The sequence below is a fragment of the Mus musculus genome, chromosome 16, assembly GCF_000001635.26.
Source record: "Mus musculus strain C57BL/6J chromosome 16, GRCm38.p6 C57BL/6J".
Classification (NCBI taxonomy): Eukaryota; Metazoa; Chordata; class Mammalia; order Rodentia; family Muridae; genus Mus; species Mus musculus.
In genome coordinates this window covers 72,981,536-73,003,727 of record NC_000082.6, presented here as the reverse complement: position 1 = coordinate 73,003,727, position 22,192 = coordinate 72,981,536, and the positions used below count along the sequence as shown (strand labels likewise).

General features: G+C 41.7%; 1 protein-coding gene across 15 annotated transcripts in view; it reads right to left on the bottom strand.

Annotated features, from left to right (window-relative positions):
* Nucleotides 1–22,192, bottom strand: part of Robo1 (roundabout guidance receptor 1) — a 1,019,974-nt gene that overhangs the window by 43,764 nt on the left and 954,018 nt on the right. For 12 of the 15 annotated variants that reach the window (XM_006522960.4, XM_006522963.4, XM_017316894.2 and 9 more), the window contains 5 exons: nt 19,848–20,019; nt 13,932–14,129; nt 10,035–10,061; nt 8,569–8,611; nt 1,655–1,809 (listed from right to left, as the gene is read on the bottom strand). In XM_006522960.4, coding sequence (XP_006523023.1) covers nt 1,655–1,809; nt 8,569–8,611; nt 10,035–10,061; nt 13,932–14,129; nt 19,848–20,019 — 595 coding nt within the window. The remainder of the gene's footprint in view (nt 1–1,654; nt 1,810–8,568; nt 8,612–10,034; nt 10,062–13,931; nt 14,130–19,847; nt 20,020–22,192) is intronic. The other 3 variants (XM_006522958.2, XM_006522964.4, XM_030249005.1) reach the window with 1 other exon arrangement.

Below are 22,192 nucleotides of genomic sequence, written 5' to 3'. Positions count from 1 at the left end.
GGTGACAAAAATGAATCATGGTGACCAGGGCTATTTAATCAAATAAGGACAGAAATAATATCTGACATTTCTAATATCTCATTCCCAGGCTAATTCTACCTTCATTGAGATAATTAGGAACCAAATAACATACGCATAGATGTTTTTAAAGTTCAGAGTGTTAAAACAGCAGGAAGAACTAAAGTTATTATCTTAAGTGAAAAAGATTTTAAATTGAAAAGTTACTAGAGGAATAACATTGTTTTATTCATGTTACTCAAAAGCGGCACACACACTAGCAGGTTTCTGAAAGAAGCAGCTTTCAAAGGGACATTTTTAAAAGTGATAAATTAACATGCTTGCTACTTACGAGGAAACCAAGAACACACTCTTAAGAACTTGCAATTTACCTATCCTCATGAATTCAACTGCTTTGCCCTTCTGTTATACACCACGGACCACAGCTATTCAGTTCATGTGGCCTGTAGTAACTCCGTCTTTAATTTCTAGGCATTAGGTTCTGCTCAATAGTGAGTAAGAGAAACAACAAAAAGCAATGTAGTTCTCAAAGCCTCATCTGGCTTGGGCAATCTTTCCAAATGAGTTTTATGAAATAGGTTGCTTCTAATCTTGGCCCCCTTCTACCCTATATTGGCAATATAGCAGCCACTGGTCATAGCTGACGATAAAGAACTTCAGATGTGGCTAGTAGGCACGAGGAAACCATCAAGTCGAATTATAAAAGCCACCTGTGGCTCTCCTAGTGGACAGTGTAGCTCTGAATGGCACTTCACAGGGCTGCCAGCATTTATGCTTTCCTGTGGGTGTCAGCACTGTCTTTTATTGGGGGTTGTGGGGCTCTCTGTCTAGACGGAGCATGGAGCTCATGAGACATGGACTTGTCACATGGATAAGTAACATTTGCCATCAGTGGATGAGGCCTAGGATTATTTTTATGGGTGGACATAGAGATGGCTTTCTGATTTCTTCTCACATTATAACATATTCACCTACAGCCCACCTCTGTGTCCCTTCCTTAGGCCCATGCACCTTTCTCCCTCCATGGTCACGTCTTTTGTTTGTTTGTTTTTACCATTATTTTAGTTTCAAAGCTTTGTTTGATTTCTTAGGAAGAATTTCTAAACTTTCCTTCTTTAGCCTGTAAGATTCCACATTCCATTTTGACAGTTTAGGTGAAGTTTATACAATATGCAATAAAAGTAGGCAGATATTTCTGCTCTGTGCTTATGTGTGTATACACCGTGAGCACCTCTGTAGCCTGAGAATTTGTTTTTCTATTGTGAATTCTGATCTAAAAGTTTAGTTCATTCTCATCAAAAACCTTTATTACTGTAGGTGATTATCAGTGTTGTTGCCACTGAAAAATCTGTTTTGTTTTGAAATCAATTCTTTGGCCCTAAAATTGTCATAATAAAAATTAGAATTATAAATACTATGATTTTTTTCATAATTTTATCTTCCATGATTCTAGAATTTGTATGTTCTGTTCAGGGATGGAGAAGATATTTGAGCAGGCTAGTTAGTAACATATTTATGATTTCCTAAGATTGTTAACCAGTTTCCTCCTCATTCAGGATGGACACATGACTTTCTCTGGCTAACTCCTGGTAAGGCTGATGATGCATTTTGGGCTCTAGCCGTGCGTGTCCCTAACCTGGGCGACTGTAGGTTGTCAGGTTGCTGTCGCTGTTGCCATTGCCGGCCGTGCAGCAGTTGATGGAGCAGTCATTGTGGTTGTTGCCTGTGTTGGGCCACGTGTCTGCCAGCCATGGCTGCGTGGCAGGTTCACTAATGTTGAGGAGTCCCGGCCTAAATGAAAACAATACAGAAAAGGAATGGAAAACAATTCTTATTTGGAATTCCAGCAAGCGTTTCATTTGACTAATCTCACCATAATCTGCCGAGCTATCCTGAATGATACCAGGGCGCATTTCTGTGGACAGATCCATTGATCTGTAGAGCTGTGTTTCAGAGTTCAAATCTTTACTGGCTGCGCTTTTTTTTTTTTTTTTTTGCCATGGTGTTTAGAAAACAAACACAGAGTCTGAAATATTCAGCGTCATTTTGAATCTTGTAAGGTAGGACTACCTGCCTGACTTCATTTTTGATCCACTAAAATTGCTTCATTATAAAACAGAACATGCATATTTACGACACAAACAGATCCTTGTCATAAAGCATACTTGCATATTTTTCTTCAAAGCCATATTGCTTTCAGAGAGAGCTCTACGGCATCTTGTTGAGTAGTGCATCAGTACGCTCTTCAGTAAGCTTTTCAGCTCATGGGGATAATATAAAAATGTCCTGCATAGTGGAAAGCTAATGAATAAAATTTGATGATACAAAGATGTTGCCTGTAGTGGGTTTGGCCTAATGCATTTGAGGTATAGAATAGTAAACTCTTTAAGTAAGGATAGATGATAGAGTAATTTCTCTAAATTGACAAAATTGATGGACTGGACGTTATAAGTGTATTATCATACCTTATAATTTGCATAATTGTTATAATTGTTGTCAATTTATATGTGAGAGAAAGGAGCCTTTTTAATTGGACAAAAAGGGAGGAAATGTAGTGATTTGAGCCTAATGCTGCCTGTATTATGATGTTAATTTTGGTCCCCAAAACTGCATACAGGAGTGTCTTCACATAGGTACTGAGGAATCCTGCCCCAAGTTGGTTCTGATTGGTAAATTAAAATGCCAGCAGTCAATGGCTGAGCAAGGCAGACAGAGGCGGGTCTTTTAGGATTCCCAGGTTTGGGACAGAGAGGAAAGAGGAAGAAGGAGATCCACCATGCCAGGAGAAAGAGAAGGAGAGGAGATGCCATGCCCGAGAAGAGTGGAGGTCAGGGAGGCATAGACGGCATGTAGGAGCCAGGAGAGTGTGGCCCAGAGGGCTGCCCAACTGGGTCCAGGGCAGCCAAGGTGGAACACAGAATATAGAAAGTGATAGCTCGGGATTATCGGCAAAAAGTGGATTAACTAGGTGGACCCAGTTAGGAAGTGGCACAGCTATTGCACTGATTAAGGCATATCAAAATATAAAGGGTGTGTGTGTGTGTGTCTGTGTGTGTCTGTGTGTGACTTTCATTTGGGAACATAAAGCATTGGAGTGGGTAGCAAAAACCGCCCACTGCCAGAATTAATAACTTTTACACCAGTTGACTAAAAGAAATATTAGTGTCCCTCCTCCTCTCCAAAACTAATGCTAAGCTACTTTCTCCTTGTGGAGGCAGAGTGCATATGCAGTAATGAATGGGTGCCCTAGACAGCTGGTGCCAGGGAATCAAACTTAAGTCCGCATGCTTTTTGAATGACACTTGGTAACTCAGCACAGAGAGGAAGGGCATGAGATGAGCTTTGCAACCCACAAGAGAACAGACGGGCACCACAGACTATTCCACCGTTCTGTTTTCATCGCTAAAGCACAACAGACATACTTCCCACTTAGCTGGGGACTCTATATTTACTCAGTTTAAATGAGTATTTACTCCTTGTTTATAATGTGGGAGGCGTTGTCTGAGTTCTTTAAAGGTAGTCACACAATGTAATCATTGCAGTTTGATGGGTCCAGGCTGCTACCATCCATATTTTATAGGAGAGGAAAGCGGGACATGGGACGGAGGTTGGGGAACTAGTGTGCACAGAGGGCAGCAGAGCTGAGAGTCACACGTGAGCAATGGCCCCCGTGTCATAAACACACACAGAGACCTGTGGGAGTCCCTTGATGTTCCCAAACACTCCGTAACGGGAACAAGGAAGAAGACGTCCTATAGTCTCAATAAAGCTGTAAAAACGGGGCTGTTTAATTATTAAAGACATTGATAAAAGCACACTTTGGAGAGCAATGTTACTGCATTAGCTATGGCATGGATGTCTGGGGTCTGAAATGGATGTTAGTGGTGGAAAATATGCACCGAGTCATCTTTATCTTTCCTATTTTATTTCCCCCGAATGTAAACCTGGAGTGTTATCACTGTTGAAGTTATTAAGAATAAAACTTCTGTATCTGGCACTGAAGAGACCCTATGGCATGCATGAAGTATATACGTCAAGTGGAAAATTCCTAGACTGGCTTGAATGTTTCAAAAAGGGACAGACAGTGTTTTCATGCTATTGATTCCCTCCGTAAACACTGGAAACTCGTTTACAGCGAGCGCTCAGATAGCATCAGAATCTTAAAGCTTCTCATATAGATGGGTGATTTCCAGCAGGAAGGAAGATCGGCACTCCCACCTCCAGCTTCTGTTTAGACTTGAGGTTGGAATGAAAAGCATTCTCGGGGAGAAGATAAAACAGGACTCTTGTCCCACATCGAAGCTTAAAGTGCCAGGTGTGTGTGGCAGAGGTCTTGGTAGAAGGCAAGGGTAGGCACAGGTACTGTTAAGGGGATCAACTGTCATCTGCAACTAACGACTCTGAGGGCTTTGTTTATCCATTTAAATGTATTGAACTAATGTGTAAGTTTAGCTGCTCGACCATAGCAAAGCATATAGCGGCTCCTGGCTTAAGCATGTTAAAAATAACTTTGTATGATTGCATATATTAAGAGGATTCATTTGAGTCAGGACAAACAACTAAAACAACAAGAACCCAAATGTGCTCCAAAGATTACATGTCAATTGCTTTCAGCTCTGCACCTTCCCTTACTTCAGAGCTTCCTATCTCTCACTCCAAGAACTCTTATTTGAATTGATAAACCACAAAAGGAATACCACAGTCTAGGAGCTGTGGAAAATTTTTTTTGCAGAATCCCAGCAGTGAAGGCTGCCAGCCTATCGGCTGTGTCCTGTCTCCATGGACTGGGTGAACGAGTTTCATCTAAGCATCGAAGAGTTGCCAAGGTTTTTAAGAGAAGCAAGATGTGGGTTTTATCCACTTCTGTCTGTTCGCCCTTGCCAAGAAATGTGGTATTGGCACATTGACCAGGCTAAAGCTGACCTTCGCACACCCTCCCTCAGGTTTCCCTCGTTTTTTTCCTGGTTCATGTTGTGGTTTGGAATTTAAGTAGGTTTTCTTGGAAGAGGCAACTGGAATGTTTGAGGCATGAGGAGCAAATGGATAAGAACAGCCATTTAATATCACTGCGCTCCGTCTGGATTACCACACACTTTGCCCTTTGCATGTCAGGAGCAGGATCCGGGTATACCCACAAGGCTTGTTCTTTCTTAAGGGATAACTAAATTTACAATGCGAGGAACTCTCTTTTTTTTAAACATAACCTCTTCTTTTATAAAATGGAAAAAAAAAACCTTTCAAACAGCAAACCTTTAAAACAATGAAAGACAAAATGGGGGCTCGGGCGTTCATTCATCTGTCAAGCCATTTATCCTTCTCAGAGAACGTCAGTGACAGCGTTGAAGTGCAGTCACTGAATTTTTCTGATGTCATCCAATTAATCCGTGAGATGATGTAATAAAAGTGCATTTATTGGGCTGGGAAGAAAAACCAGTCAGTAAGGTGTTGCGTAAGCTTGGAGATCCGGGTTCAATGCCCAGAGTCCACGTAAAAAGCTGCGTGTGCACACTTGCTATCCCGGGTCTGGGGAGCTGGAGACAAGGAAGCTCTCAGGGAGCCCCTGGCCAGCCAGCCTAGCCTCAGATGGTGAGCTTCAGGCGTGCGGTTACTTGTGCACCACCCGTGAATGCTGGGAGCACAGCTTGGATCCTCTAAAGCAGCTACAACTTAGGGACACTTGGTCTTTCTTTTCCTTCCTTCCTTCCTTCCTTCCTTCCTTCCTTCCTTCCTTCCTTCCTTCCTTCCTTCCTTCCTTCCTTCCTCTCTCTCTCTCTCTCTCTCTCTCTCTCTCTCTCTCTCTCTCTCTCTCCCTCCCTCCCTCCCTCTCTCTCTCTCTCTCTCTTTCTTTATTTCTTTCAGACAGCTGATTTATTTCATGCTTAATTCAGATAACTCTATGGTACATATTTCATTGGGAACAATCAAAAGCAAGAAGAATAAAGGGATGCCAAGATGGCCAAGGGATGGTTAAGTAGAAAGCCATCTTTAGACTAATCTTATATATACTGCACAATGTCAAGTTCCAGCATGCACAGCAGACAATGTAATATGGGCTAGATAACATGGCAATCTAAGATTCTCTGGGGTTGATATAATGCCCTTGGATCCTACTGATACCAGTTTCTTCAAGAGTGCAGACATGACTAACACACATCCCAAAGAGCATTCTTGCCTAAACGGGCAGAGAAGTGGCAAGAGTAGTTTCAGTGAAACTAGATTAAGTTGGGACAGCCCGTGTGTTCTTCCAGAAGAGGTGGGGGAAATCTAGAGTTAGCAGACAAATGACACTAGGGAGAAGACAAGGGCAAGAGATGCTCCGTGGATGCAGGGTGTGAAGGCATCTGGCGTGAAGGCTTTGGTTGCGGTATCATCGACCTAGTGACGTGCTGGGTCTGTTAGGATCCAGAGTCTGAGAAAGAAACCGGGAGCTGAAGGGATGAACGGACAGGACTCAGCAGTGACATCTGATATGGTATGCTTTCTCTGCTCCATCAATACACAAACGCACACATACACGTACACACACCCGTGCATTCACAGGCACGGACACACACACACACACACACACACACACACACACACACACAGCACACAGCCGTTCCATGGCTGGAAATGATGTTGTCTTCCCAATGAACCACTTTCTGTATTCTATTTTCCTTTCTCCCCCGCCATGATTAGCAAAAGTTATGACCATAGAGTAGACTTTTAAAAGCATCCATGGTCTTTATCGTTCATCTTGTGCTTCTCACTCTACAGTGAAATCCAGGGTGGCGATTTTATGTAGTGGCTGCTACACAGAAGTTCATTATAGCTAACGAATCAATGTTTAAAACTGTGTAAAACACAAAACAAGACAAAGCAACCACTGGTCACCCCGAGCTTCAACTCTAAAACCTTTGTTAACTGCGACTTCCCCAACACTCCACAGTCTCTCGAGCCTTTCGCCATTTCACTGATGAAAACGATGATTTCTAGTGAGTACCGGACAAAAATCCACTTTATTCTAAGCATCTGCTTCTAAATGGAGACAGTTATGTCTTCACTGCCAGTGGACTTTCAAGTAGAGAGTTTGGGGGCTTTGCAATTCTTCATTTACAACAGAACCACTTACTGCTACGTAGGAATTTCTACCCTTGTTTCCCCGGTGGTAATTTTGTTTCCATAGGTTGCAAAATGCTTTAGCTAAGAAATGGGGGCTTATATTTTATTTTTTACGCATGTGCATGTGAGCTTGTGCACGCATGTTCGTGCACAGAGGCTACTGCCAAGAAAACTGAAGCCTACAGCTTAAGTATATACACAAAAGGTGCTGGCTAAACCACCAGGCATTCCAGATTTCCCTAAGAGGAAACGCTTCGATGCCAGAGGCTCCTGTGTGAATGCCGGGGCTGTGACTTACATGGAATTCCCCAGAACACAAAAATATGCTGTGGTTTAATTGGTGAATCTAGTGGATTTTTTTTTTCAGACTTCTTAGCTTTGGCAGTGAGTTGGAGACTGGCTTTGTTTCACAGGTATGAAAACAAGAAGTTAATAGTATCCAGGAGTGAAGAGATTAGAGCCTATTGCAAAGCCCTGGCTAGACGCAGGCAACCTGCTTCATTCAAATCCGTCTTTGTTATACAGCAAGTTCAGCAATGTTCCTGCCCGCTGCTTCTTAGATTCAGGAATCACACCATATTCTAGTAGTTAAACACATTATTCATCTCGACACTCAAAGGCACTCAGCAAGTTAAACAAATTTGAATTATAAAATAGTTTGTGTTGGATGGGTTTTTTTTTAATTTTTTCTTTCTTTTTTAAAAAATCATCTTAATATTACTGGATTTTTTGGGGGGTGGGATAGGTGGGGGTGGTGGTGAAAAAAAATCACCTTATTGTGGAAAATCCTTAAGCCTGTGTTTTATCCTCTGCTTCAGCCCCTTTCAGCTTTCTGCCACCTCGATTTGTGATTTCTCTGTGAATACATTACAACTCACTGAATAATAATCACTAAAAAAACATAAATGTGGGATTGAGGTTCATCTTAATTAGAGGTGAAAAAAAAATCTCTTTGTTAACAAGCTACCTAGATTTCTTCTTGCAAATGTACTTTTCCCTCCATATGTAGATGTGAATTATGCTAAATTCCTGCGGAGAACAAACATCACCCACAAGTTCCGAGCAACTGCCGCGTTCAGCAGGTTTTCAAGGGAACACCTTTCTTTGATCGTGTCTGCTAACCAGCTATATTTCTTAATCTTCCTAAGTGCCAAGGCCTAATCACTTTAACTCCTTTTCATCATTTGCTAAATCAGCACGCCTGCTTTTCTTGGGTAAACTGCTCCCTCTCGTGGTCAAGAACTGAGATGCAGCACTCATACAATAACTGCAAAAATTCCTTGGTTAACAGCTGAAGGGAGAGATCACTTCAAAGTAGGTGAACCAATTCAACATGGAAGTTTCACCTTTTAACAAAGGAAGCAATGTCAAAGACCAAAAAAAAAAAAAAGAAAGAAAGAAAGAAGGAAGGAATACCCATTTGGATCTAAAAACAAGCAAGATAATTACCTCCCTCCACTGCTGACGGCTTCGCCTCCTCTTTGATAAGTTACTAGAATATTATGAAAAAAAAGAGAGAGAGAGAAAGAGAACAATTAATAGACATGCTTATATAGCGGGAGCCATTAAATTCATGAACATCTTTCTAAATGCCATTCAATTTCCCTTCCTATCTAGAGGCTTTATAAAAAACCACTGCAAGATGTCACAGATTTTTGCTCTAGGAATGTTATAGAAGATGATTTTTAGAATAACCATACATCATTTTTAATTTCTCAGTGTCTCTCAATATGATTGCAAGGAGCAAAACTAAAAACTCCAGGACACTGTTACTAAATGGAACTAATTCTGATGTGCACCTGTAAGGATTTGTTCAGACTTTTTCACGAGATTAGATAGTTCTATGACTTCTGTATGTATAACTTTAAATTTTCAGGGAAAGAGACATGGCTAGATTGTCTTCCCAGACGAAAGCACAGACACATGCTCAAATAAACCCTCTTTGCACACACAAAGACTTAAGCCAAGTTGTGACAACTAACATGACCTGTTTTATACGTGGCTTACGATTTTATACGTGGCTTATGAAAACCCCTCGGGTATTGTGTTTCTATCAGACATTATATCTCCATCACACATGAATGAAAAAAAATCTTAATTTTCATTTTTTGCCAGAACAAAAAAACGAATTATAAATAGTTAGGCAAGGAGTTAAGAAGATTAGCTTTCCTGTAAATACAGACACATTTTTCTAAGAAGAAATGTGTTTTTAAAAGCTGCCAAGTTTCTGAGACTTAGAAAAACTCTAAACTGGAAGTCTGCTCGGGAGAGATAACTGTGTCCAGGGATCGCAGGAACTGGATTAAGGCGGAGGACACATAACTAAGGGACATCTTTGACTGCAGGTGATGGGAGAGGAGCGCCCATTCTGAAAGACACGGAATGGGCACATGTTGAAGACTCTGACTTGTTGGAAATGAGGTTTCACGTCTCACGTGGGATGGCGATTTTGGGGGTACCTCCGAGAATACTAATTCTATGGACAGAGAGTTACAAAGGACAAAAACTGTTCTGCTGCTGGAAAACGTGGAGGTTTGAGTCCAGGGGAGACCGATGCACTGCCCGGCGTTATCTAATCAGTCAGATGATTAGCGCATTCAATCATGCTGGGAGGTGAGGGGGAATGTGGTAGGAAAGGTGTGTTTGTTTAACAGGGACCCATGCACACAGGACTAAGATGCAATGTGGCATGCAGAATATGGGCCTGCATTCATTCAGTAGGTGAAAAAAGCAGCACCAACCATGTCTAGTTCAAATGCATGCCCGGCGGGAGTGAAGGAGATTGGGTGTTCTACTACGTGTGCGTGTCCTTTCCCCGAGTTCCAGCTCAGAACGAACTGGAACCAGCCACACAGCAGCACACCACACATGCCAAACTAACACACGGAAGGAAGAGGTTAAGTGCATACAGGTACCTGTTGGCGTGAAGGTAAAGGACGGGACTGAAAAATCAAAACAAAATATAAACTAGTTATTAAGCTGACGAGAGAAGGGGAACATATCACATTAGTATAAATCAAGCAGACAGCTGAACATAAAACAAATGTAAATAACCAAGCCGGTAGGTCTGACACGCTGATATATGAACAGCACCAATCTGAAGCCTTACCAAAAAAAAAAAAAAAAATGAAGCTTGTCTCTACAGGTACCATTCTGAAGTGTCTGACATTCTCACACTCTCAGGAGGGGGACTGTCTGGGTTAGCCCGCGGATGACCTTGCATTTAGTAACCTAGAGTCTGCCCACGGCCTTAGTGCAAACAGGGATTCTCTGCTGTTAATCATTTCTAAACACTGGGTGATGGATTCTTAAACAAGTATTATCAGGGTTCTGCTGGAACCTTATCTAGACATCTAAAAGTAAATGCTTATTAAGTGGAATAATAGCGGCGGGAGGCGAAGTGTGCTCCTTACTGGAAGGGAGAGAGGGAGGGGAGGGAAAGGAGAGCTAGAGAGACAGAGACAGAGAGACAGAGACAGAGACACACAGAGAGACACGGAGAGACAGAGACACACAGAGAGACAGAGAGAGAGACAAAGAGAGACAGAGACACACAGAGAGACACGGAGAGACAGAAATACACAGAGAGACAGAGAGAGAGACAAAGAGAGACAGAGACACACAGAGAGACAGAGAGAGACACAGAGAGAGAGACACACACACAGACACACACAGAGACACACAGAGAAACAGAATATGAATATCATAAAAACCAAACAGCTTTATTGCGTGGCATCCCCAGCACCACAGAAACAAATGAACATGTTTGCTTGTTTTTGTTATCATCATAAAATTTGTGAATGGATCGGAACAGTTGTAGAGCTAAAACTCCAATTTCTTTGCCATACTTTGCATGCAGAAGCTTTTTCTAGGAGTAAAGAGAACTTTTTTTTTTAATATAACGACATCCTAGAAGCTGAACAAAAGAACAATAACACCCCTCTGAGAACCTTCACTCCCTCCACAGTTATAAATCTTAATCTAATCAATAATGCCCGAAATTGAACTGCAGACCTCAAAAGTGGCTGTCTGGCCTTCCCCCTCCCCCTCCCCTCACACCTCTCCTCGCTGGGTATGGGCCAGCAACACGGAGCAATTTCCATGTCATTTAATAGAAGGAGGAGACTGAATGATTTTCCAGTCTCTTCCCTTCAATGTACAGGTAATGCAGCCCTAATAAAGGACACAGGAAAACTCCATGCCTTCCTTTCAGATTAAAGCTTGCCTTCAACAAATCTTTAGGGCAAAGAAAACTGGAGGGCTGATTATTTATCATGTATGAAAAACAATGAAGTGTATTTTTCATCCATAACTGCAGTAGGAAATTGCTGATAGGACCGGAGCTTTAGTGGGAACACGTTGGCGGCATCTTGGCTTCTTTTCATGTCCAATTCTTGGACGAACAGCAACAGAGCCCTCAGCGCACTCTCAGCTTATCTATGGGCCTTCCCATGTAGCCCAGCAGGCCCACCTTAAGAATTCTATTGTGTTTGTCCCCACCCCATCTTTAAAAGTTAATATAATTTAGCAATGTTAAAACAAAACGTAACAAACACCTCTCATAGTTAAAGTGCTCATAGAACACACAAAGAAGACGTGCATTTGAAACTCAGTCTGTCCAAGGAAGCATGGAGCGCTTGGACATTATTTTGTGATTACAAGGACAGGGGGAAATAGAAGACAGGTCCTTCTGCTCACCCTAATTTGTGAAGATAAAGGACAAATGAAGGAAGGCCAGTACTAAATGGAACTGTTACCCACTGAAACCCCACCTCATCCTCACACCCTCTAAGACCCCGCCTAACACTCTGTATGCTCACTGATGTTAAAGGTCAGAGTGGAGGGGTGTACACAGATACGCAGAATTCCTGCACGTCACACCTCCCGGGAGATGCCGTGAGACCACACCAAAACTCCTCGCGGGCAGGCAATGTCACACTCAGGCTTGACGTTGTATAGGCAAATGCGTGCTTTGCGCCGATCTCTTTAAAAATATGCCCTATCTTCTTTTATTAAAATCTCTGGCATTATTTTTGGGGGGAGGGGCATAGGCCATTTAAGAGAACACAACATACTTTTAAAAAGTATGCATAGAGAAAGAATTACAAAGGAAAAAAGACTTGTCAAAGCGAGCGAGGACAGCAGAATCAAGGGCTCATTAAATTACATTTGTCATTATGTTTCACGATTGCGGCCTCAACAGCAGCTTCCCATTGAAAAGACAATGGTATTAGTTGGATAGATCTAGGGCAGGGGGATTGAGGGACATAGGTGTTGTACTGGCATGCTCAAAGGACATTAGTGAAGGAAAAGAATGCTTTCAGAGCGAGGAGGGTTTTGTGTCTCTAGCTCTCAAGACAACAGAGGGGGTTTAACCTGCTACAATTACACAGCGAAGGCACTTGGCTGTAGTAGGAAATGCTGGAGTTCAGAACTGGATGCTCACCCAGTCAAGGTGTTGATGGAGGTCCTTCGAACAGAAAATACAAGGAACTCCGAGTTTAAGTGTAACTCATGTTTCCTAACTCAAATCAGATTTCAAAGACACACTGCAAGGGCACCCTCCTCCTTCCCCAGTCACCCGCCCCCAAGAGCTTCTCCTCTACACGGATCTGAAGTCAAGGGGTTCATATGGTCAACACGCGGCTGTTACCGTTCCACATACACAACGTGCCACACTGTCTTCGAGATGGCCCTAAGCCTTTTGTTGTTTCATAGGCAGGGACACTGACAGAATGCGTGTCTGGAAAACAAAAAGTCCTGGTGACAACGCCTAGCCTAGGGACATTTACACATGGAGAGGGGGCTGCAGAGCCGCTCAGGGATTCCGTTGCACAGGACTGAGGACAATCTGGCTCAGGTCTTTTGTCAGGCTCGATTGTGAGCCAGAGTCCCAGAGCCCTTTCTAACTGCGTTGAGAGGCATTTGAGTTCCACTTTGCAGGGATAGGACTGGCTTGAACTCACAATTACTCAGTGCCAGCACTTTGCCAGGACACGTAGAAAGTGTTTGCCTAGGAAACACATGTGCAATTAGAAAGGAGGTAATGGTCGAGAAAAGGGGGGGTTGTCCACTAAACACTGACTTATAGTTGATCTATTTACAGCTCGGAGTTAATGAATCCATGGGAGTGGAGAGGCAGCAAGAACCAATTCAGAAAATAAAAATTAACCATCAGCCGTCTCCAAGAACTGAGGGTCTTGTGAGCCTCTCGGCCTACGTAGCTCCTCCTCAAAGTTTTGGATTATAGCAAGCAAACAGTGCATTCTAAACCTGGGTAGACATTTTAACAAGAATCATTAGTTAAATGTATATAAATATCCAAGTCTACGTTAAATCCATGAATGATAAACAAACCTCTTCAATTTCCTACCTCAAGCACCCCGGACAGCCATCGTACTTAAGGGTAGTTATTATACGCAAATAAATGGCAGTAACTGACTGCTTGTCCAAAAGAACCAAACTAAAGCAAAATAAAAGCCTAATTAATAAAAACTAATCCTGAATTTAAAGCCCGGATTTCTAATTCCTATGATGGGTGATTTCAAATTTCCCAAAAGAATGTAAGATAAAATATCTATCTGCCTGAAAGAGATTCAGCAAGGTCTAGACCTTGAACAAAACCTAGGCAGTGGGTTCTGAGGCTGACAAATTCGATTTGCCGTCCTGCAACCCAGGCAAGTTCCTATGTGGACAGTGGAGCAACAAGAGCACTGCTGAGAACATTCATTTACTAACGCCATTTAATGGAGGCTGTGTGGCATAAAGAGCATGTTATCCGTTTAAGATAAAAGGTTTTATGGCTGGCACACCTTTCCGGATACCCGCATACGTGCTGGTGAGTCCGTTTCTCTTCTTGCGGTGTCTGTAAAGCCAGATGCTGAAGACCATGAGGATAATCCAACAGGCTGCCCCAATGCCTGCAATGAACGCCGGCTGCCTCACCACGTCGGAGATCTGCTGAGCAAGGCTGACTTGGTCCTCGGGAGACACGGGGTTTCCGTGAGAATCTGAAAGGTCATTTCCTAATTAGTAAGTGTCAAAAAAAAAACCCTCAACACGACAATACTACCTGTGTATACAGTAAAAATGACTCTTGTTTTATCTTCTTAACTATTTGGACAATCATTCCTGTTTTGCCTCAGCCACCGCAGGGAAGTTCGCGAGATTTTTTCAAGAAAAAAATTGTATTTTCCCTTCATTTTTAATTCAAAAGAAGTAAGTCAGACTTTTAGACACATAAAGACAAAGGCACACTGTCTTTTTATTATAGAAAACTATGTGTGAGTGTTTAGAGTGGGTTTCATAGGACAAAACTAACCAGAGATACCAATGTATCCCTAATATATGGAGTAATTTAATGTGTTCCTATTTAACCCACAAGGGGTGTTGAGTGAGTAAATATAGAAAAAAAAACCTTTCTCACACTTCTATAGAAACTCACAAATATTTACTCCAAAAATCGTAAAAAATTGGTCAGGCATAGCGACATATAGCTTTAGTCTCAGGACACACTAGACAGAGGCAGGTGAATTTCTGTGAGACTGAGCCCAGCCCAGCCAGTTGCATAGTGAGACTCTGTCTTAAAAAATGATGCGTGTGGCAGAGACTTGAGTGATAGGGGCTAGAACTGAAATTTTACTTTTCCCGTAAGTAGATATTGAAAAAAAAAGCACACCCGTTCACTTCCCGCAACTCTTTTTCAGGATCCCTAACTGTCTTAATAACATATTATTTGAACCGTTATTCAGAAGGAATTATAAGACTGGAGGCCACTTAAAACTCTGTCAAAAATTAGCATCGCAAGAACTGTGAATAATCTTTCTCTTAAAATAATAATGTCAGCATTAGATATAAGAAAAGAATATTAAATATGAAAAAGGATCATCAAGTGTTATGAATAGCCCAAAAGACTCATAGTTCCTGTTAAGACGGTTTGATTCAAAAATTAAAAATTGATAAAATATATGGGTCATAAAATTTACTTATCTCACATTTGTTGTAAGCCTAACAGAAGTGTCTCTGAAGCCTGCGGTTCTCAGGTCAGGTCCCACAGAGCGTCCCTAAGTCACTTGCAGGAAACTGAGGCTGTTGCTCTACCCTCAAGGAGGCCCACTTTGTTGGCCCTGACTGATGCGCAACTTGACCCAGCCCAATGAGCCTACTCCCCACTAGTAGCCATGGTTTTAACGCTCTTCCCCCACATTAGCCATTTTATTATGGTGGGTGCACTCTCAGTATTATTAAATCATTGGGCAGAAAGAAAAATCCCAAACTGTGTAGTTATATGTTGGTTTGGATCTATTTCCCCCTTTTTATGGATTAATCTTGTTATTTGATACATACAGTATACTGTGGTGACTCTCTCCCTACCCTAGTTTATCTCCTTCCCACTCCATCATTGCTACCATTTCCTTTTTCAGACTCACATCTTATGGTTTTGCTTTGTGACCCATTGAACTTAACCAAGGCCATCTTTATGACTAGTGGATTGGAACTACCCCATGGAGTCTGGCCCAGCCATCACTTGGGCACACAGTAAAGGGACTGACTCCCTGTTGTCCTAACCCTGTTAGCAGCAAACTGAACAACAGTGAGCAGCGGAGCACACTGACGCCTCTTTCTCTGTTGTGAGAAAGTCACACCCACCTTCTAGAAACCATTCAGCTTTTTAATCCCAGCACATGGGAGGCAGAGGCAGGCGGATTTTTGAGTTCGAGGCCAGCCTGTTCTACAGAGTGAGTTCCAAGACAGCCAGGGCTATACAGAGAAACCCTGTCTCGAAAAACCAAAAAAAAAAAAAAAAAAAAAAAAAAAAAGAATGTGTGTGTGGTGTCTACATACATACATTTGTGTGCAAACATAAATGTGTGTGTGTGCACGTGGGTGTGGATGTCTATGCATACACATACAGAGGCCAGAATTCATCACTGCACGTTTTCTTCAACTGCTTTCACCTTAGTTTTTGAGAGAGAGTCGTTATCGGACTACAGAGCTCAGTGGGTGACACACTGGGCTTTTCCCTGCCCCGCCAGTGCTGGTATTTGGGAAGTGAACCACCATTTGCAGGTACCAGGAATTTACATGGGTTCTAGGGGTTCCACTGCGGAGCCTCACACTGGCACTGCAAGCACAAAGCCATCTGTTATCTCCCAGTCCTTAGGATGGCCAATCCAGATGTGCATCTCAAACTCTTGTGTCTTTATGACCAGGTTTGTATAGGAACATAGCGGTTCAACCCACTTCACCGACTACACTTGCCCTGTATGGATTGTGCACATGTAAGGTAGTGACAGAGTCTTAGAGAGCAACACTATAGAATCCATTGCCGATTCTTTCCTGATCAATTAAAGGCCCTGCGGGAAACCTCCGGGTACTAGCAAAGACACCACTCCTCTCTCTCTCTCTTCACACCTTCAGAATAAATTAGTTTCTCCTACTGTCCACTGACACATGTCTGTACCCACTTTCTTGCAGACCTGTGTGTAGTATCTTCTGTTATATCACATCTTTGGTCTCACTGCCTCCTTTACGTCTCCTTGGAGACACACATGCCCCACCCTCATTCATCCTGGTCAAAGGTGTCCTAGAGAGGGGCTATGTAGGCAGGATGCATAAAAGCTTCAGGGTATATGACAGACTAAGTTCTCTGTGACAGCGACATCAGGGCATGGGCTAGATGCTTAGGCATATAAATGTCCACAACCAGATGGCTAGAGCCCTGCCCAGGTTTACAGTCACTCCATAGAAAGAGGACTCGATCCCAAACTGGAGACTTACAGAATTTCTGCTAATACATTCTGCTCTGCAAATAGTGGGATTGAACAGTTACGAAGCATATTTTTTTTTCCTGGAAAAATAATTGGCACAACCAATTCTTAACTTGAATATTGCTTTTGGATTATTAAATGATGCTGACCCTTCACGAGAGAATAAGTAGGAAACATAAGTAGCTTTCAGTGTGGACTGAGACTGCCTTAGGAATACGGTATTTCTCTCTGAGTGCAATGTCTAAGTTCCCCTTCATGCTGTGTGTGTGTGTGTGTGTGTGTGTGTGTGTGTGTGTGTGTGTGTGTGTGTGTTTGTGTGTGTGCGCGCGTGTGCGAGTGTGCATGCACACATGCGCGCATGTGTCCATATGTTCATGTGTGTGCATGTGCTCATTTGTGTGTATATGTGTGTGCATGTGTTCATGTGTGTGTGCGCACACGTGTGCATTTATGCATGTGTTTGTGTGTATGTATATGTACATGTGTGTCCTGTGTGTGTATGTGCTTGCATGTCTGTGTGTCTGTGTGTGTGTGTGTGCATGTATGCTACATGCACCCTTTCCTTGAACAAAACTCCTCATTTCATCCTACAGAAGGCCAAAGCTGAAAAAGTCCATCTTCACAAGCAGTCACCTGCTTTCAACTGCTTGTTGACTGAAAGTTTCATTTCATGTCTCAGACCCTTTTATCTCTGGATGGCCTAAGAGCATTTGAACCTCTCAACGTCCACCAGGCAGACCTATTCTTTTCGTTCTTAATTCATCCTTTGTATCTATGAGGTTTATAGATTTCATGGATGTTTGTGCAAGGTTAAATTGGGTAGCTTTAGATGTTATAGTAGTCGGCATGGGAGGTTCCAAGGCAAGTCACCAGACAGGCTTAACAGAGGAAAGTGTAGTGTGACTAATGAATTAAAATGGCCGCTCGGTATCTCAGGCTTTCTCTCATTGCAGCTGAGGCTATCTGAAAATGTGGGAAACTGGAACCCACTTATAATCCCAAGAAAACCAATTTGACTCTTAAATATAGTTTGATATAAATCTTAATAAAATTACTCGTAGTCTCTTTTGCCAGTTCATCTCCCAAAATAATAGGACGAAAGGGCAGTGTGCTATAAAAGCCAACAATGCCAGCAGGATCATGGCAACGTAACTTATAATGTTAAAAAAAATAGATACTGCCATTGCCCAAGTGGATAAATACACGTGGATCAACTTATATTTGTTCCAGCCTGTGTTATAACATGGTAACAGATGCATTAGGCATTATTTTTTCAGCTCCCTGTACTCTGCTTGAAATAAATCGAGAAGCTATTTTGGTCCAAAAGGATATGCATGCAATAATTACTTTCAAAGTTGCTATGCGGAAGAGATAAGTTAAAAATGATTACATTCTAGTCCACAGTGGCAACTGAGTCAGCGTGCTTTAAATGTGAACCTCCTCTTTCCCATTTCCACCTCCACTAGGTGGCAGGTGGCTCCAGACCCAGTGGCCTATTTCTGTGGTGTCCCCATCATCGTATGCGGAATCACACGGGGAGAGTAATGTGCACCTTTCTAACCCTGAAACATGTAAGTTCTACCAGAGAGGTAGGTAGCCGGAGATAACCCTGGGGACTTCATTGTCCAGACTCAAGTCTCATCAGCCTGTGGCCCACAGTGTCTGGGACTTTTAGTGCTTATGTGGAACTGAGTCTTCACCAACAGTCCCAAGTTTCTGAAACTTTACTGTGCTACATCAGAGAATAGTCACTGTTCATCTTATTGGAGCTAGCCTTGTCTTCTCAATGGGATGCGAGTGATATTCCAGGCTAAGTGTTTCCTAATTTTATTTTGACTTAATTCTAAGATGACAATATTGTTAGTACATTAAGATGGTGTGTATCTGTGAAGCAGGTAGACTTGTATTATCTGATCCTTTGTTCACAACCTAACTGTGACATAAAGTATTACATAATTAATTTCTGATTGTAAATATATAAAGTTGACTGCTTAGTTATTACCCTTAAAGATATGTCACTGTTTAAATATAAAACTATTTTCTCTTGTCTTTTAGAAACAGTAGTATTTGTTGTCTTATACTTTACTATTAATCACCTTTAAATTTATATAGTCTGCATATAAACTATATTCTGTAGGGAATGACAGTCAGGAAGGCTTCTGTGCCACAGTTTCCTTTTCATTGAGCTAATTCTCCTTAGGACAACATTGTATTTAACCTTCTAAGTTATTAGTATATAAATATTTCAAATGAAGATCTGAATTTACCTCTTGTCATAAACACCAGTTATAATTTTAAATAGAGTTTAAATGTAAATAGAGATTTCACATTGCTGTAAATTTCCAATACCTGGCTTACGTGCTCCAAAGAAGGGCTTTGATTCCTTCCCAAAATAATTCTAAAATGCAATGGTAGAAAGCCTGTGTCTTTCTTTTTCATAGATGTTTCCTTGATGCTCAATTATTAGCATTTGTTAATTAGGTTAACATTCCAAAAGACAGAGTTAGGGTGACAGTAAATATTGATCGTGGTGTATTTGAAGTAGCAATAATGTACACTTTGATGTTTTAGTTGTGAGTCATCTATAGTCATTAGCCATACACCATCAACCTACACCTTGGTCAATGATGACCCTGTGCAGAGCAATCTTCCCATAGGATGGCACTGTCGAGTGATGTCATAGATGTGTTAGTTTACGTAATTGCACTCCGTGAAGACCACACAATGACAAAAAGCACCTAACAATATATTTCTCAGAACAGATTGCCCTTGGGAAGTGATTCACAGCCGTATTCCTATAGTTCTCTTTATTTTAAATAAAGATTGCCCCGTTGCACACATCATACTGCAGATTCTACTGGACCCACAGCAATAACTGGGCAACTCAGAATAAAAGCATGCAAAACGAAAACAGCAGAGCAGACCAAGTGGGGAAATGACAAATCACGTGACGCTTACCTAACTGGATGAACTGAGGTTCGCTCTTCACCCCGGGACCCGCCCCAGTGCTCGCTGCCACCTCCACACTGTATCGGATCCCAGGAACCAGAGAGGGGATGACCACCGAGAAGGTCGAGCCATCGACTGTCTTGTTTATGTGATACTTCGTTTCATTACCGAGACACCAAACCTAGGAAGAATTAAAAAGCCAAGCTGATAACGTAGCCAAGTTATTTGCAAAGCTCAACATAGATCAAAGTTGAGTTTCAGACTTACACAGGATTCGGATCTATCGAGAATTCAATGTAGGAAACTTTACAAGTTATTTGCCTTGACCTAATTCTGAGATTATTCTAGTCACGTTGAATATCAGCAATAGCTCTTATGTTCTCTCATGTTTTTATAGGTACTTTTTTTTATTGGTTATTTTATTTATTTACATTTCAAATGTTATCCCCCGTCCCAGTTTCCCCTCTACAACCCCCATCCTATACCCCCTCCCCCTGCTTCTATGAGCGTGCTCCACCACCATATTAGGTATAATCCTTTAAGAATTTATCACATAGGGCCTGGAAGAAGTGTTGCAACAGTTAAGTAGGCTTACAGCATAATTCTAGGAATCATGAGAACCAGTCATTTGGATCTAAACGCCCATATAATTTAGCCCATAAACATCTGTAAAACCAGTTCTAAGGGATTTGATGTCCTTTTCCTGGCCGCAGTGTGCACCTGCACACATATTAGTCAATACATAAAACAAGCACACTATTTAAAAATATTTTCTCATATAAAGTGGTCACCTTGCTAGAACAAGGTTGTTTCTGTCACCAGCCCTCATCAGCCCAGAACACTGGGCTTCTGTTTACTTTTTTAACCTCGAGAAATTTTCACGAAGAAATTAAAAATTGATTCTGCAGGAAGAGTAATAATATATTCACAAAGCACAGTAATATATCTGCCATCACTTAAGAATTATACTACAAGCACAACTCCATGTGACCAGGGTCGCAAAACAAAGGTACCTGGGGCAGCTCAGAGCCTGATACTCCGGGACACAACTAATCTAAAGTGTCAGTTACACATCACTTAAGCATCAAAACCAAGAGGTAGTGTCTGACAAGGCAGGAGACCTCACAATAATAATCTACAATACTCCGTATAAATATGGTTGATACTGAAAATAACATAGTATCAAGGGGTAAGGGTCACCCTAGGGTTTATCTAGAGTATGGTATGCTGAACTATGATCAATAAGCAATATGAGCAATCCGAGCTTCCACCTAATTTAAAATAACAATTTCTGCTTCACAACACATAAGGGATTAAAAAGATTATCAATATATACACTTGGTGTTAGAATTGTCTTATAATCAAAAGGTGACTGTGTAGTTCTGAACTTGGATAGTGCTATCCGATAGGAAACTATCTGCTTAGGAAATTGGAAGTTTGGACTACCACTCCAAGCCTCACTTTAAGTTTCATTAAAAGATTAATCATGGAGCGATAACCCTGAATCACCTACACATGGGGGATGCTGATATTTTTATTGCTCCTACAAAGAAGTCGTATTTAGAATAGTGAATAACGCTCTGGGTTCTAGGAAATACCCTCCTCTCTAGCAGTAGGAAGGATTAGCTAGGCTGAGCTGTTATGAGAAGCCACTCACAAGCAGTCTGAGAGGCCAGACTCCTCCATCCCTTGTCCAATAACATTCACCGTTTTTCTTTGAAAGTTCTATTACCGCAATACGGTTTCAGCGCACAATGCCCACAAATGGTGAGACATTCTATCCAGACCTGACCATTGGAAATAGACTCCTTTGTGAATTTTTTTTTCCCACCAATTACATTACACAGCTGAACCGAAGCCACAAACTGATTTTGTACCAGTCAATCAGGTTCTGAAAGGCATTTTATTATTTTAAATGGACCATGAAGTTAAGTGAAATCCATCCTTTCAGATTTCTCGAGGAGAGAAATGAGTTCTGACTCTTGGGGGGAAAATGTCTACGTTACACAATTTTCCTTGAGAGCCAAGACAACATCACATTTTAGATTCTTTCACAAACTCTTTTACAACAGTCTGTTTCGTGGGGCTGAAATACAGTGTCCTGTAACACACTCGTACTGAAATAACCTTAGAGGCCGCAAGAAAGCATTTAAAAGGATGGCCATTTTTATCTTTTAATGACACAGTTACAATCAAAATTCTATTTGAAATGCTTTAAGACAACTGTAATGTATTTACAGTGATCTTTAAAAATACTTTGCTTGCTTCTTGTGGTGTGTGTGTGTGTAGGCCTGAGTTTGACATTTGTGACTTTTTTGTCACACTTTGTGGTACAGTGTTTCTTACTAAAACTG